The following is a 17,235-nucleotide window of genomic DNA, read 5'->3' on the forward strand; positions in this document are numbered from 1 at the left end:
GCAAAGCTACACAACAGGCTCTCTATACTCGGGCTGCCACGAGTATCAAAACCCGATCTTTAGCGTCGCAAGCCTGCAGATTTACCGATAGCCACAAGGGGTGCCCCTTGTAGATGAATATAAAACAACAGTTCTTCTGAATGAACGTACCACACACGTCACCAACATCTTAAGACAGTCGGAACAATATAAGTAGTGTATTTTACGTAGTCTCAATATTATCAGTTCACTGCCAATAAACAAAACAAAACAGAAAAAAAAACACACAAAAAGTATACAGTATATGCAGACAAGTGTTTTTACACAGATGGAGGAGTAGGCTTAATAAAGTCTCCAGATCACTGTCTACAGACAAATGAAAATACACTGCTGGCCAAAATCTTAAGGTCAATGAACATAAAGAAAAAATATGCATTTTGCGCTGTTAGACTCAACCACTTATTTGAGTAGAGCTTCAAAAGATGAAAATAAAAAAGGGAAAATAAAAAAAACATTTTAGCATTTAATAGGGAAAACGTGAACACTATTAAAGTAGCCTAAATACTAGCTGGTCAAAAGTTTAAGACCATACCAAAAAGAAGTCCTAAACAGGGTAGAAAATGCCCAACAAGAGGTCTCAGTAGTGAGTTGCACGGCGGTCATTGCGAATAGCTTCAAACATTCGCTTTGGCATGGTCGAATGCCAAAAGAATCACGTTATTCGCCATGAAAAAGTCCTTTGCCCTGCGGGCATTGTGGATTGCAGCGTTGTCCTGCTGAAAGATCCAGTCATTTTCACACAAGCGAGAGCCTGCAGTCAATAAGAATGCTCTCTCCGACATACCAGTGTAGCTAGCTGCTGTTTGACGCCCCTGTATAACCTGAAGATTCCATTGTTCCATGGAAGGAGAAAGCACCCCAGATCAAGATGGAACCTCCTCCACTGTGTAGTGTAGAAAATGTCTCCGGTGGAATATCCTTATCGTACCAGTAACGTTGGAAGCCATTTGGACCATTCAGGTTAAATTTTTTTCTCATCAGAGAACAAAACCTTCTTCCACTTTTCTACGTCCCATGTTTAATGCTTCTCAGCAAAGTTTAACCGAGTGTGGAAGGAGGCGTGGCCTTTGAAGACGTTTACGGTTTATAAAGCCTTTCTCTCGTAGATACTGTCTTATTGTTCTTGAGCTGCATTCTGCGTCCGTAAAGGCCTTAACCTGGTTCGACGATCGGCTGGTGTCTTACCGGACAACCCTTCAAATTCTCCTGCTCAACACCGACGAAATTTTCTTGGGCCAACCACTCGTTTCGTATCCCTCACGGTCTTTTAAGAAATTTGCAACAGCAGTTTCACTACGCCCAATCTCACCAGCGATGGCACGTTGAGAGAGACCTTGCTTTTGCACTTCGACAATTCTGCCACGTTCAAACTCTGTCAACTTTTTAGCCCTTGCCTTGTTTTTACCCAATGTAACACAGGAGATGTCAGTGAGAGATGTTTACAACACCAATGCTTGAATACAAATGACTAAATTTCGTAACGTGTTTACCGATTAATGCTTCGTTTCAGTATGATTTTAAACTTTTGACCAGCTAGTATTTAGGCTAATTACATAGTGTTCACATTTTCTCTATTAAATGCTAAAAAAGTTTTTTATATTTATTTTCCCTTTTCTTATTTTCATCTTTCGAAGCTCTACTCAAATAGGTGGTTGAGTCTAACAACGCAAAATGCATATTTTTTCTTTATGTTCGTTGGCCTTAAGATTTTGGCCAGCAGTGTATGAGGTTTAACGTACAACGTAACACGTTTAATAAAAAATGCAGAACTTTTATCTTTACGAAATGGACTCTTGATTCTGCAGAAGACAACAAAACAGAGACATACTTCGACTTGACTCGGCCTTCTCCAGAAATTATGTTAACTTACTTTAACGTAATAACACATCACAAGCCTAGAGAACTTCAAACTTATTACCTAACTATGCATGTAATCGTGTTATAAAAAATAACGAAGTTGAAACACCTATACCTAAAGGCATGTTAGGTATGTGGCCCCCCGTCAGTCATGACATATAGACGCCGACATGTCGGCTCTTTATATGTACTTGAGCTTGTATCTAACACCTGGTGTCCGTTTGGCTTCTTTTTTTTTCTTATTTTTACAATTTTACAAACATTCAAAATATTTAGAAGGAGGACAAGACACTCGAAGTTCACTGACCAGAACACAAACGACAGGTATATGAAGAGCTTTAACAATGGAATATTTAGTGAAATGATTTTGGTAGTTTTGGCTAATAGTTGTTTGGTATTGTGCAACGGAACCAGGAATGAAGAGTGAGGTAAAGACGAAATAGAAGACAAAATACTAAAGGTAATACATAGAAATAATTGAACTTAAATAGTAAAACTCCATCCTAACTTCTTAAATAAAACTCGCTCAGCGGCAATAGCTATATTGTTTTGGTAATTTAGAGAAATGTTTTATAAATTGAAATGAAATTATTATTTTTCAAAATTATTTCATTTTATTTGTAATACAAACAATAACACCAAGCAGTCCCTTACCCTAAAAAACACGTATAAAATATTTTCATAATTTATTGTAGACTCGCTAACAGCTGGAAAATTCGTCAAAATTTTCTAGACAGATGTAGTCCATTAAAAACACCTTACAAGTATACTCTCCTTCGTCTAAATACACCTTTAAAGCGTGTTCCAGTTTTACTTACACGTAGAAGAAATGAATTGTTCTGATTTGACACACCTTTAGTATATTAAACAGTGCTGCCTGTTTTCTATGCCGTTGTCATAGACATATGTTAATGAAAAGTGGGGTTATTTCCTTCGACTTTTATGATATTTATTTTGTATCGATAAATGAACATACGACTTAGCGAGAAACATCGCTCGTTCTGGTTGAAAAATAAATCAACGCTTCATGTCAAAAAAATATGGGTAAATCATTATAACTGATTTGGGAACAACAGATGTTGTTCAGAGATTATGGTAATGACCAGAAATTTTTCAACGTTTTTAACATAGTAGTTTGCTGTCATGGTAACAACTTCCAGTTCGATGATTGGCTATTAAGGTACTCTCATGCTTACTAGTTCACGTGCTCTAGAGATACGTTCACTTCCCTTGTGTATTGCGAGTTTAGGAAAACGTGTTAGATAACTTCAGAATTTGTATATCGAAAGTTGTATAGATTGTGTTCATTCATGTTTTGTTCGATTCTGTTAGACGAAACAACGCGTTGGAAATTTCTTGCTCTTTTAGTTTCCACTTTGTGAAAATGAAAATTCTACAAAAGGTATGTGGAATTTAATGTATACTGGATTTTATTGTTCATGAAATTATATAATGTAAGCTGAGGCAAACACAACATCCCTCAATACATGTTTAGTAGTTATTTCATAATTTTTAAAATAACTCGTGTAAATATGATGTAGAGATTTGGGTGAAAAATGAACCAGTTGTTTGTTTTTAATATTAGGTTTTGTTTGAGATCGACATTCATGATGATGGTTTTGTATACGCCAAAAGTTAATTCTATCACTATAACAGTTGCAACGCTAATCCACGGAAAGAACGACGCAACTTGTACAGTTATTAAACGTGTTGCAACATGTCCGGTGAAGGAAGCCACGAGTAGCAATATATACGTTTAGTTTTATCGTATTACTTACTAAACGTTATATTTGCATCTTACAAACTTGTCATTAAGCACTATGTTACGAGTGTTGATACAAAATGATTATTAACTAAATTATTTTACGCACGCATAAAAATAAATTTTAAGTAAAGAAAGTAAAAACATGAAAGATAATAGTGCACGAAATTACAAACATTTAATGCCTTTAGTAGTAATTAATCATATTATATTTTCCCCTATTAGAATCAGTTCGCTAGGACTTCCGTCATTGGACAATAACCGACAACTATACATTATAGTTGTTTTTAACTATATGTTAAAACATTTTATTAACGCTTTTATTGAGATACATTTTTATTTCAGGTGGGTTTCTCGTCATCAAGAGAAACTTTTTATTCATTTTATGAATACAATATGTAATTGTAATAATGTCAGTATTACTCGTACACCTTTCTTGGAGATGAGTATTTTAAAATTTCATATACAGTGTTCGATGTTTTTAATGGATTATATTTATTTATTGGAAAAACCAAGGCTCCTTCCCCAATCTGAACCAAGGATTTCTACTGTTTGTGTACTTACAGAGATCGTACACAAGGTTAAATCGTTATTTGTTACAGGAGTCATTCTCAACCGGTGAGCCTTGAGTTGCGCAGTTATGGATCGCTGTGCACTAATCTAAAGCAGCGGTTCCAAAACTTTTTCGTCTGCATACCAATTCCGCGTGACAAAAGACTTCGCTGACCAATTACTAGGCCTATTACTCACCTGCTCTGTTCTCTCGTATGGCCTTGGCGTTGGTCGTCAGTAACATGCATTTTGGACCAGCCAGCGAACCACCTGGAGCACTGTTGTGCCCTAACAGTTGACCTAAAGTAGTGAACGAGCTTGAGTTTCGTTGGTCTATTAATTGCAAGGGAAAAAGTAAGCATTTTTTGGGGAAAAAAAAAATAAACATTGCTTTTATTGTCGGCTTAACTTAGAGCCACATAACCAAAGTAAATAATTATTATAATTTTTTTGTGTTTTAATACTTGTGTACACCATTTTTCCTGTTCATTATGAAAATATAATTTTAAACGTCATTTTTTAGTTGTCGTGATGCAAAGCACACGTTCTTTCCACAAAATGACTTATTTTAATATTATTTTCAATACACTGTAACAAATAGAAACTTTCAGCAAAACCTACGTAACTTCATTGGACACTGTTACAAGTCCCGGCATGGCCAGGTGGTTGAGGCACTCGACTCGTAATATAAGGGTCGCGGGTTTAAATCCCCGTTCCATCAAACATGCTTGCCCTTTCAGCCGTGGGGGCGTTATAAAGTTAGTCAATCCCACTGTTCGTTTGTTGTTGTTTTGAATTAAGCACAAAGCTACACCATGCTCTGCTCACCATGGGTATCGAAACCTTGTTTTTAGCATTGTAAGTCCGCAAACATACCGCTGAGCCACTGGGGAGCCTATTCGTTGGTAAAAGAGTAGCCCAAGAGTTGGCAGTGGGTGGTGATGCTTGTCTTGCACTGCTAAATTATGGACGGTTAGTGCTGATAGCCCTCGTGTAGCTTTGCGCGAAATTGAAAACAAACCAAACAAATCACTGTTATGGTGTATTTACAACTAGAAAAGCATAGCTATTTGTTTCTACACAATATCATAATCCAGTTTGTCTGATAGTGACAATGAGTTATCGGTGTTCTGTAATAATTTTTCGGAATTGGTTTTATTAAATTATTGATTCATAATTGGATGAAAGAAAAATTTCTTATATAGGATGCATATTTATATATCTTTTCATGTAGTTTCTTGCATAAAAATTGTTTTATTCAAGAGTGTTAATTTGCGTGAACGGTGGTTAGTTTTGAGAAATTACGTTGGTTCTTTGCTCTTCATGAGACACTGTAGCATATGTAAAAGTTCGAACGCTTGCTAATGCAATTTCGCTTACATTATTGACATTTCTGTTGGCCAGGCGTGTCACTCTGAACCAGAGGGTAAACTGTTTGAGTCCCGCTTCCACAACATCTCACTATTGAAATAGATTAGCTCAAGAACTAACGGTGGATGATGCTCACTAGCTCCTTTCCCTTTAGTCTATCGGTTCAGAATTAGGAAATGTAGATGCAGGTAGTTCCTTCGTATGTTCAGATGAATATAAAAATACAACAACAATAAATAGATGTGTGCGTGTTCATTGGTTGTGTGTATATATAGCGAATAAACAGTGGCTTTTAATTTTCACTGAAATTTATTTAGCTGTACCTGTGATGACATTTTTTACATGTAAAGCAGTTAATATAACTGTGCTTGAATGTATAGAAATAACGTTAATAAGTCAAAGTTTGGTTATATTTACCCGCTGATTCTATCCGCTGAATCAGTCAGTTTTGGTTTTTCAACTGTCAAGGAAACTTAGAAATAGTTGAAGGATTGCCGGACAGAATCATATCGTACACACTTCCAGATAAAAATGAACGTTAGGAAGATTGGAAAGACGGTACTGTACCGTATCATCTGTAATCTTGTGATTTTTTTTTTTATCTTTAATGTAGCGATGTATTATAGTTTGGAATATGCAATTATAGTCAAGTGAATTATAACTTTGTTTTGTCATTTGTGTGCGTGTGTTTGTGTCAGGAAGAAGAGTGAAAAAAGCAATATGTGTCGTGGATTTTTCGAATTAGTTTTAATAGCAGATATTCGATAAACCTAGCACATAATCAGTAATATTGGCCCTCGTGTCTTAGTTTCAAAATTGTTAAAGATATTCATATTCAATGTTGGACAGCTATTTTACTCTGATGTGTCCAGCTGATGACGGTGATTTTAGCCATTCACACACCATTAGTCCAATGAAGTTGCTTGCGTTTGGAACAAAGAAAAAATGGCATTGTAGATATGTGGAGAAATTTATGATAATACAAGTTAACAAACTAATTTAGCAGTGTAAGACTAGATGGAAGACAGCTAGTCATCACCACATTGTAACACTCCCACGGCTGAAAGGGCGAGCATGTGTGGTGTGACGGGGATTCAAACCCTCGACTCTCGGATTACGAGTCGAGTGCCTTAACCACCTAGCCATGCTGGACCCTACTAGGTGGTTGATCAGTCTACCAGCGCATGCTAATTTTTTTTTTTTTTTTTAAATTGACATCACTTGTCTGAGACTGTCCTAGCGACAGATTTCGCTAAATTTTAAGTAAGGAATTAATCATTCAACCAGTACTATCTTGTGTTGTACTGGTTGTACAGTACTAAGCAATTGTGCTGATTATGAATAAGAAGTTAAGTTTGGGATAAAAAAAAACAACCAATAACCATTACTTTTTTTAGGGAGGAATAATATAACTCGTATTCTAGCGGTTTAGAGAAGATTGTTTGTTTGTTTGTTTGTTTGTTTTTGAATTTCTTAGGGCTATCTGTGCTAGCCGTCCCTAATTTAGTAGTGTAAGACAAGAGGGAAGGCAGCTAGTCATCACCACCCACCGCCAACTCTTGGGCTATTCTTTTACCAACGAATAGTGGGATTGACCGTCATATTATAACGCCCCCACGGCTGAAAGGGCGAGCATGTTTGGCGCGACGGGGAGGCTAACCCGCGACCCTCAGATTACGAGTCGCACGCCTTAACACGCTTGGACATGTCGGGCCCGCTTAGAGAAGAATCTGTAGAAGAAATTAAACGTACGGAAAATAGAAAGTATCGATATTCTGTCATGTATTGATGAAGTTTGTGATATGTGAACAACTGAAGCGCCACCATCATTAAACACTAAACCAGTGGTTCCCAACCTTTTTTATGCCCCGCACCCCTAAAATTTTAATATGTTCTCGCAGTAATTATTTATTTAAGAATAAAGGTGAATTTTTATAATTAGTTTTTAATGATATATAAACAAAAACGAAACATTTGGAAAAGAAAAAATATTACAAATATAAACCAAAAAAAAATCTGAAATGTTATCTCGCACTACCTGGGACGCTATCTCGCACCCCTGGTTGGGAATCACAGCACTAAACAAACGATTACCGTTACGTAACGATTAGTGCTAAAAATATTCTGACATAAAAGACTTTTGACAGTAAACATTATATCATTTGAGTTTACGGCCTGCATGTCATAGCGTGTTATAATATTAACTAGTTGTCTTCCCTATAAGCTATCCGTTCAAAATTAGACAGCTAATGCAGGTAGCCCTCGAGTAGCTTTATTCGAAAAAAAAAAGAACAGAAATAAATGAAAACTTTGACGTTTCAATTATATAACAAATAAAGAACTTTAAACTAGAAAAAATCACAGATGATACGAGTTTAAGATATGAATTTAAGTTTAATACAACATTTAAAAACGAAAGCCTTTAATGACATGACAGCACTAAAAGTGAGAACACGACTGTGATACAATTAAAGACAGGAGCATAATCATGTTAAACATTATTTAATATACCTTACATGCATGTGACCGGATATTTCGCGGATGGAGTGAACTATTATGCATTATCCAGTTTCCTCAAATATTCCCTTTAAAATACGAAGAGTTGGTAAAATAATCGTGTTATTTTAAAACGATTTTACTTGCAGTTTAGAACGTACAAAACGTTAGTCATCATATTGATGACGTAAAGGATGGGTGTTTAGAACGTGTTTTTTCTTCTTCTTATAATATATTATTTAATATTGATTTCCAAGTTAATTAATGTCTTGCAGCTGAATCACACATTTCATCCGTTTAGGTTTTCCGCGAGAAATGGGTTTGTTTTTTGTTTATTTGTAAACAAAAAGCTGTACATAGAATTGATTATCTGTGCCATACCGATGCAGGGAATGAACCCTATATTTTAAAAATATAAGCTTTCAGGTTGATCTCTGAATGTACTTCGAGGTGTCCAAAAGACTGCTTTTCAGTTCAGTTTTGAAAACAAAATTCATAGTGAATCATTATTTGTAATAGTCTCTTGATAAAAAAACAGTAGTAGTAACGAAAAGGAAGGATAGTTATTGAAGTTATTATCAGGATTTGCATATAGGTTTAATTCAGTTGATTTCACCAAACATTATACGTTTGTTTGATGGAATACACCACAGTGGTACCTTATTGGTTGAAAATGTTGTTCATGTTAAACTCTCACGTATAACGAATATTGTTTTAATCTGAAATAATGATGCAATATTTTCATTTCCGAAAACAAATTTTACTACTACCTTGTTCTGAAAAGTCTATCTTTTCACTTATTTGTTATTGATTTTGTGTGTGTGTGTGTGTGTGTGTGTGTGTGTTACTTCTTCGACTTTTGCGCACAGGTGCATACCTGTCTATCTAATTCTAGCCTGGCATGGCCACAGGGTTAGGACGCTCGATTCGCAATCCAGGGATTACGGGTTCTAATCTCCGTCCAATCAAACATGCTCACTCTTTCAGCCGTAGGTGAAGATAACCCTCGTGTAGCTTTGCGCGAAATTCAAAAATTTGTGTTTCTACTCCAGTCTGCAATATCGTACCCACGACCATAAAGTACGTATCATGTGTTTACAGCGCGAATGCCATGCACTTCTTTCTTTCTTTTTTTTTTTTGTATTTTGCATGTTCTGTTACTAAGTTGTTAAAAGTTAACAAAAATTAATAATTAACTTTATTACTGTATTGGCTTTTTTATTTTTACAACGGTTTTTAGCCTTTGTTGATTTTTGTTGCTTAACAGAAGGAAGGTATTAAATACATATCCTCACAAAAGGGTTTCACAGACTAAAAACAAAAGTATGAATACCCTGAGATAGGACAAATAAAAATATTATTAGACACATTTAATGTGAGTGGTCGGATAAGGTGTGCTTTCCGAGTCATGATGTAACAAAGCGAATTTCGGTAATCGCTAATGTTGGTGTAGACATCCATAAGTTATTTATCGTTCTTAAAGACACGCTTAAATTTTAACTTACGCTAAGAAAACTTCATCACTTAATATTTAAATACAAATAGTAATTTCTTACAAAATGTGTTGATACGAGTTCGAATTAATGGACGAGAGGGGACAAAAATTACTTTAAAATTTCCTTCTTGAAATATCTAGATCAACTGTCGTGCTTGAATCTCGAATCTCTGTCGGTGTTTGGGTAAGAAAAGTTCATACCCTGGAGGGTCAGGTTCTCTGTGACCTCTTCCTCCTCCCCGTACTTATGTTCTTGACGGATTGGTATTTAACTGCAGAACTGAATATTATTTTGATCCTTTTCAGGGCAATGTCCATGTATTGTGACTCGTATACAGTGATTATTTTATTCTATCAGCAGAATGTCCAGTTTGTTGGTGGCATTTTTTTATTGTTTAATACATATATACATATATATATGTATATATATATTTATTTTTTATTATTATTATTATTTAAAATTTATATAGATTTTTTTCTTTTTTATTTCTTTTTATATTTAAAATATAAGTTAACTGGGGAGAGATATTTAGGACTAGCTTTATCATGTATGAGGTACCTGTCTAGTTCGCATAGTAATTCGTTTTTCATCCAATTCTTATTAAAGTACATTATTGTACTATGTAGGAGTCTATCTGGTATGGTTGGTATGTTTGAGTATTTGTGAATGAACTGAGATGAGTTCTTGGAACTCTGTATGCAGTTGTGAGGAGTGTGTTTTGGATTGTTTATAGTTTAGTTTTAATTATTTTATTGCTTACAGTTATCCATGCTGGAACCGCATAATCTATTACAGGTCTAATATATGTTTTATAGATTTGTTAGTATGTTATCTGTAGATGCTCCACTGTTTTTACCAGTTAGACTCCTAGCATAGTTAGTTCTTCGCCAGACTTTATTTTTAATTTCGTTCACATGATTGATCCAAGTTAGTTTTGAATCATAGGTCAGACCTAAACATTTTGCCGATGGGGCAATCTGGAATAGTGTGCCATTCATATATAATTCTGGCTGTTGTTTTTTGTGTTTTGTCAATTTCGTAAAGACTACGAGTTGTGTTTTTGCTGTGTTTATTTTTATTCTATATTTTTGACAGTATTCACTTATTCTATTTAGTTGCGGTTGTATGTTAGTGGCTACTATCGTGGGTGTTGCGGCACTTTTCCAGACTGCCACATCATCTGCGAACTGTGAAGAGAATCCATGATTCGGATCCCTCAGTGGCATATTGTTTACATACATGATGAAGAGTACAGGGCTAACCACCCCTCCCTGAGGGACACCAGCTTCAGGAGTAAAGTATTCAGAAAATGTTCCTTCAACATTTACTCTACACTTTCTATTTTCCAAAAAGTTAGATAACCAGCGAATAATTCCTCGCGGTAGTTCCATTTCATTCATTCAGAACCTTAGATCATCGTGCCATACAGTGTCGAATGCTTTCTTGATATCAAGGAAGCAAGCGACAGTACATTCTTTTTTATTGAAGCTATCTATTATTGTTTCGGTTAATCTGATTAGGTGGTCTGTCGTTTGTCTAAATATCCTGAATCCATTTTGTTCTTTTGGTAATTTTGATGTTATCTCCAAGAATGTGGAGAGTCTATTACTGATTATTCTTTCAAGAATTTTGCCTACACAGCTGGTCAGGCTGATTGGTCGGTAGCTATTAGGTTTATTTGCTGGCTTTCCTTCCTTATGGAACATTAATATATTTGCAAGCTTCCAAGAAACTGGGATGTATCCTGAGGATAGATATAAGTTAAAAAGTGAATTTAGGTGGTCAAACAATTTCGGAGTGCCCTTTTTTAGAAGGATAGCTTGTATTTCATCTTCACCTGGTGCTTTGATTTTTGTGTTTTTTATTGCTTCGAGTAGTTCTTGAAGGGATATTTCATTTGTTAGTAACGTGCTTGTATAATCTGTGTCGGAACTTGTATTTGTATCAGTTATGTTTATTGGAAAAATTGGTTCAAACTGATGTTTATTGTTTAATATGTGATTAGTGACTTTATTGTAGAAATATGTATCCATATCTGGATCAGTGTGAGTTTTAAAAGTATTTTGGAGTTGATGTTTGAAAGCTTGGGCTATTTCTTTATTTGTGTGTGCTATAGTATTATTATGTTCAAGTGGAGGATATTTCTTTGTGTCTGTATTTTCATTTGTGAGTCTTTTAAGATGTGACCAGAATTTTTTCGGGTCAGTTTTATCACTTAGTTTTGAGCAGTAATTGTCCCATTTATTTTGTTTTTGTTGTTTTATTTGTGTTCTGATGTGATTTCTAATGTTGTTTATTTACGTTTTGGTTTCTCTGTCTCTTGTTATCATGTACTGTCTTCTTAATTGTCTTCGTTTTTTGATTAGATTGATTATTTCTGTGGTGGGTTTCCATGTGTTGTTTGTTGTTTTATGGTGTTGTTTTGGTATTGTTAACTTGGCTGCTTTCTGAAGGCACTCCGTAATTGTTTGACAGTAGTTATCCATTTCAATATGGGTTTTAACTTCTTTTACAACTTTATTAGGTAATAGGTTGTTTAATTCCTGTTTGTAATTTTGCCAATCTACTTTTCTGTAATTAAATTTTTCTTTCCTAAATGTTATATTTTTATGGGGGGCGAGATCAAAGACATAATATATTGGAAGGTGATCACTGTCAACATCTTTTCCCACTTGAAATTTTATTATTTTTTGGCTCAGATTATATGTACACATACACAGGTCTAGTATGTCACTGTCGTGCTTGAACTGTCAGTGTTACAGATCGTTTTGAATGCATGAAATAATAGCGCGTTGTTTAAGATCATTTCATTTTTCATTATGAAATAATAGTTGCGTGGTTGGCTTAGTTATGTAACTGTTGTTAGGGTCTGATAGGAAAATTTTGATCCTGTCACTGATTAAGCTAAAACAGTTATATTCAGAGGTTCCAAATGTTAGTTCGGCTATCGTCGTTGCCAATCTTCGTTATCATAGGTTTTTGTAGACATTTTTTTCAGTGCAGTCATTTTTTTATCGTCTCTGACTCGTTAAAGTCCATATTTAGACGTCTGGCCATGCAGAACAAAAAAAAATGTTCTAACCATACACATTTTAAAAACTATAGAATGATAAAATTTCTTTTCTTTATCAGGCTACCAGGCAATGTTTATCAAGGTTACTTAAGAAATTAATGCCCATTCACAGGTTGTTGAACTTGAGCAAATGCGTATTGTGTAGTTTAACATACAGTCACGTACTGGTCGGTATTTATTATCTCTCAACAACAGCAATCTTTTCAGTAAGTCTAAATCCTGGCGTGGCCAGGCGGTTAAGGCACGCGACTCGTAATCCGAGGGTCGCGGGTTCGAATCCCCGTCACACCAAACATGCTCGCTCTTTCAGCCATGGGAGCATTATAATGTTACGGTTAATCCCACTATGCATTGGTAAAAAGAGTTGGCAGTGGGTCACGATGACTAGCTGTCTTTTTTTAGTTTTACACTGCTAAATTAGGAACAACTAGTGCAGATAGTGCACGAAATTAAAAAACAAACCAAATAGTAAGTCTGTTGTGACACAGTGGTAAGTTTCAATACCAGTGGTGAGAACAACATAGTACAATGTATATCTTTATGCTTAACTCCAAACACACTATTCTGTAAATGGAGAAAGAAAACATTGTGTATTATAAAAATTAGGAGTATGTTAAAAAAACAACTATTTAATCAACAGCATCAATTTCCACCATGTTAAGTCTAAGCTGAAGGGGCCAAGTGTGCCCTGGCTTCTTGTTCATCCTAGGTAAAGGTAAAATTCAGATAAGATAAAACTCTGAATTATACAATGTTTTTATGGTAAGTGTATTGACATACAATGATAATAAAGTAATTGGAATGAATGTTGAATGTAACTAAAACTTTTGTGACATGCACATTGACCTTCTTAAATAATATGATCCTTTAATTCCTTTGAAAGTCTGGACAAAAGCTGCTAAGCTGTAAAGCTTTGTTTCATCCTTGTACTTTATCTTAATATCTCTGTGATTTTGGTTAATTCTGTTATTTTCTGTAAAATGCCCAGGATCAGAATTGCTATTAACACTCATTCTTATAGAAATAGAAGAGGTTAATTTTTAAAAACACAAAAAAACAAAAAAAAACACTTTTAAGAGAACTATCCACGTTCGTCTTGGCTATTCATTGGAAGGAAAGATAGTTTCCTAGTTTAATTATGCAGTTACTCTTCCTCGATGTTGTTTCTGATACCCTTTTAGTCACTCCATATGGAGTTTAAAACCAGAAAACCAGTACATTTTCTTGGGCTGCTGATACTCCACAATCCAGTGCAGGAAGTGGACTTTGTTCTTTGCAGGCTTGACAAGTCTCCCTTCTGGCCTTGGCTTTGTCCACATATGGATCTATTCTGGATTTGAATGAGACATTACTATCTATGCATGAGAACGTAATCTACCAACCTGAACAGGCTGTTCTTACTCCAGCTCACAGTTACAACCATGGTTTTACTAGCAAAACACTTCATTAGGTACAGAAGCTTCACCATATATTCATGGTTTCAAATCATCAATTAATTATTTAATCATCCAAGTTAAAGAGAACAGTTTTACTTCTGGTGATAGATAATCCATTTTTTTTTTCATTACTGTGAGTCCTTTCCTGAAATTTAAAATTCCTTGTGGTGGAAGAAGTCCTATATATTTTTCTTATTTTTCTGTCATATGTGACTCAAAACATTCCATGTACTGACTACCATGGTATGTAATGATGACATAAATACTCTGACCCATATTTAAATCAAACCCTTTTCTCCACAATGAAAGAACTGAATTAAAAGAATGTGTATCATTTTACTTATCCTGTTTAACTTCTCAGTAATGGGTGATAAATAAGTGTAACTTGAGTGTGCTGTGTATGTTTATGCATAGCATACATAGTTGTAATTTTAGTGACCACATGGGATATAGGTCATCACAAAGTTCTGTAGTGTGAATAGGATCAACACTGTTTTAGTGAAATGAAAATATAAAAGTTTTTTTAATTTTTAATCAAATGATGCATGGAGGCTAAACTAAATAAAAGAAACTGGATAATGTAATCAAATAAGATTTGTTGAAACATTATCTTAAGTGCCATAAAATAAAAAATCTATAGTATAAAGGTATAAACAGTATTTGTCACATTTGGGTTTTGTTTCTAAATATGTAGGTATCTGTTTAATATTTTTCTCTTTTTTTTTTTTTTAGAGTGGAGAACGTATAACATGGGAAAATCACAGTGTTACAATCAACCGTGTAAGTAGAGCAAATTAGTTTGTAGCAATGCACATCATGTTGAAATAAGTATTTAATTATACTGATCAATCTGTGATTATTCTAAGTTTTTACAAAATTTCCAGTAAATGTGATAAAATGGTGAGTATCTGATTAAACTTTCTATCCACTGCTTCATAATTGTTGATTATTCATCAAAGAAAATTTGTTGAAATGTATTTCAAATATTGTTTGAGGTTGAAATAAAATGCTGTTTAGGAATAGGGACTGATTATGTTAACATATTGTAACTGTTTCATTAAATGTGCTTTAAATTTGGTAATGAATACTTTAGGTTCCTGGCTATGGTTTTGGAATAGCTGTAAGTGGTGGTCGAGACAATCCACATTTTGCTAATGGAGAACCATCTATTGCAATATCAGATGTGTTAAAGGCTGGACCAGCAGAAGGAAAGCTGCAGTAAGTGCATTTGTTAATAAGTTATAAACAAACAAACACTGTTGTTTTTTTACAAAGATAAATCAGTGTTTAATGTATACTTGATATAGTTTCTTCAAATTAAAGGATATATTAAAGTGTTAGATATGTCTTTTTATAAATGTCTTTCATTCAGATAGACATCTTTATTTAAATGAAAACAAGTGTAGTTACTTTAAGAAAGTTGCAATAGATAATAAAAATGGGTAATGTTATAAACACTCTTCAGAGGTATCAGAATTTTGTAGCTAGTGGGCGTAGTAGTAAAAGTGAAGTTTAGATCAGTCAAAATCTTATAAAACAGTCTATAAACACTACAGGATGTAACCTCTGTCTCTTGTTGCATACTTCACTAAACACTTGGGGTGGTTACAGTGTGGGTTAAAAAAGTAATAAATGTTACACACCAAAATACATATAATAACACAGACACTCAGTATTTCTTGACCTATGTACCCATAAAGAAAGTTTAAATAAATTGTATTTGACACAGTTTACAATCACAAAAGCAAGTAATAATCTAAAGTAAAAATGTAATCACAATATTCAAGTTAGTATAAATGATAAATTGAAACTAAATCAATTACGTACAAAAATAACTTAAGCTGGGCAGACAGCATCTTTCTGATCAAAACACTTAGCACAGCCAAGTAATAAGACAGCCAGCATGCCTTGTTCATGACTGCATGACATAATATAGTAAGTATTTCAAACATAATTCCATTACAATGAATAAGGAAATTAAGTCTTACAACAAGACACTGTAAATTGTTTCTTAAATACAAACATGGCTTAAGTTGATTAATTTAGTTTTTATTTAGTACTTAAGATTTTTTCTATATATATATATATATATATATATATAGAGAGAGAGAGAGAGAGTTATTGTAAATAAATGAAATAAATGTTCACTGTATTTATGTTTTTACAATCATTTTTTTTTAAATAGTGAAATGTATAAAAACTAATCAAGCTTGGTAAAACTGTTTTTTGTTTTTTTTTGTAGGGTAAATAATTTGAAATTAGTATTTGTATGTTTTTATATTCTGTGCAACAAAAATTAAGGGGAACAAAGATTGGAATGTTTAATTTTTAAAAATAATACAGAACAGATTAAGTTGATAATTATAGCTAAATAATTAGACTTTCATTATGAAAACTATGATAATAAATCAAAGCAAACTTAAATTATGAATTTTTGTTTTTTAAAGACTGTTTCATTAATCTGTCAACAAAGTAATTAAATATTTTGTCTAATTTCAGAGTTAACGATCGAGTTGTAAGTGTGAATGGAATTTCACTGGAGAATGTGGATTATTCAACAGCAGTCCAGGTTCTCAGAGAAAGTGGAAGTGTTGTTAATTTGGTGAGTAGATATTGCATATTCTAAAAAAAGGTATAAAATAATAATTTGTTGGTTTTATACCATTGTAAATAATACACCAGAAGTTTGTTTTTATATATCATCAGATATTCTTATGTAACGTCAGTATAATAGTTGGAATTAAAAAGCAATGTGTGTTTGTAATTACATATGATGTTATTACTGTGTGTGTGTGTGTATAGCTATATATGTATGTATCAAAACTGTTTAAAGGCTAATTACCAATTGTTTTATTGTAGTCATATTTCATTGTGGATGTACTAAATGCAATTAAAATTGTGATTGTGATATAGAATACAATTTTTTTTTAATTATAAAGTTTAACATAGTTATATATGTTAGGAATATCACTTATAATATTATTTGGTCTTGGATTTTTCCCATTAAAACTAATTTGTTCTATACAGAATGTAAAAAAACTACTAAGCAGATACCCTGTGTAATAACTAAATTTACCCTGTCATGTTGATGAGTTGATAATGTTTATTTGTTTTATGTACTTTTTTTGTATTTGAATTATCTCTTCTCTTCCA

General features: G+C 33.8%; 1 protein-coding gene across 15 annotated transcripts in view; it reads left to right on the top strand.

Moving 5' to 3' along the window:
- Positions 1-17,235, top strand: part of LOC143232799 (tight junction protein ZO-1-like) — a 110,622-nt gene that overhangs the window by 48,224 nt on the left and 45,163 nt on the right. For 12 of the 15 annotated variants that reach the window (XM_076468664.1, XM_076468666.1, XM_076468665.1 and 9 more), the window contains 3 exons: positions 14,815-14,862; positions 15,176-15,300; positions 16,582-16,684. In XM_076468664.1, the coding sequence (XP_076324779.1) occupies positions 14,815-14,862; positions 15,176-15,300; positions 16,582-16,684 (276 nt within the window). Of the gene's footprint in view, positions 1-3,228; positions 3,299-10,760; positions 10,872-14,814; positions 14,863-15,175; positions 15,301-16,581; positions 16,685-17,235 lie in introns of those variants that run through there. The other 3 variants (XM_076468673.1, XM_076468678.1, XM_076468674.1) reach the window with 2 other exon arrangements.

Source organism: Tachypleus tridentatus, chromosome 11 (assembly GCF_004210375.1).
Source record: "Tachypleus tridentatus isolate NWPU-2018 chromosome 11, ASM421037v1, whole genome shotgun sequence".
Lineage (NCBI taxonomy): Eukaryota > Metazoa > Arthropoda > Merostomata > Xiphosura > Limulidae > Tachypleus > Tachypleus tridentatus.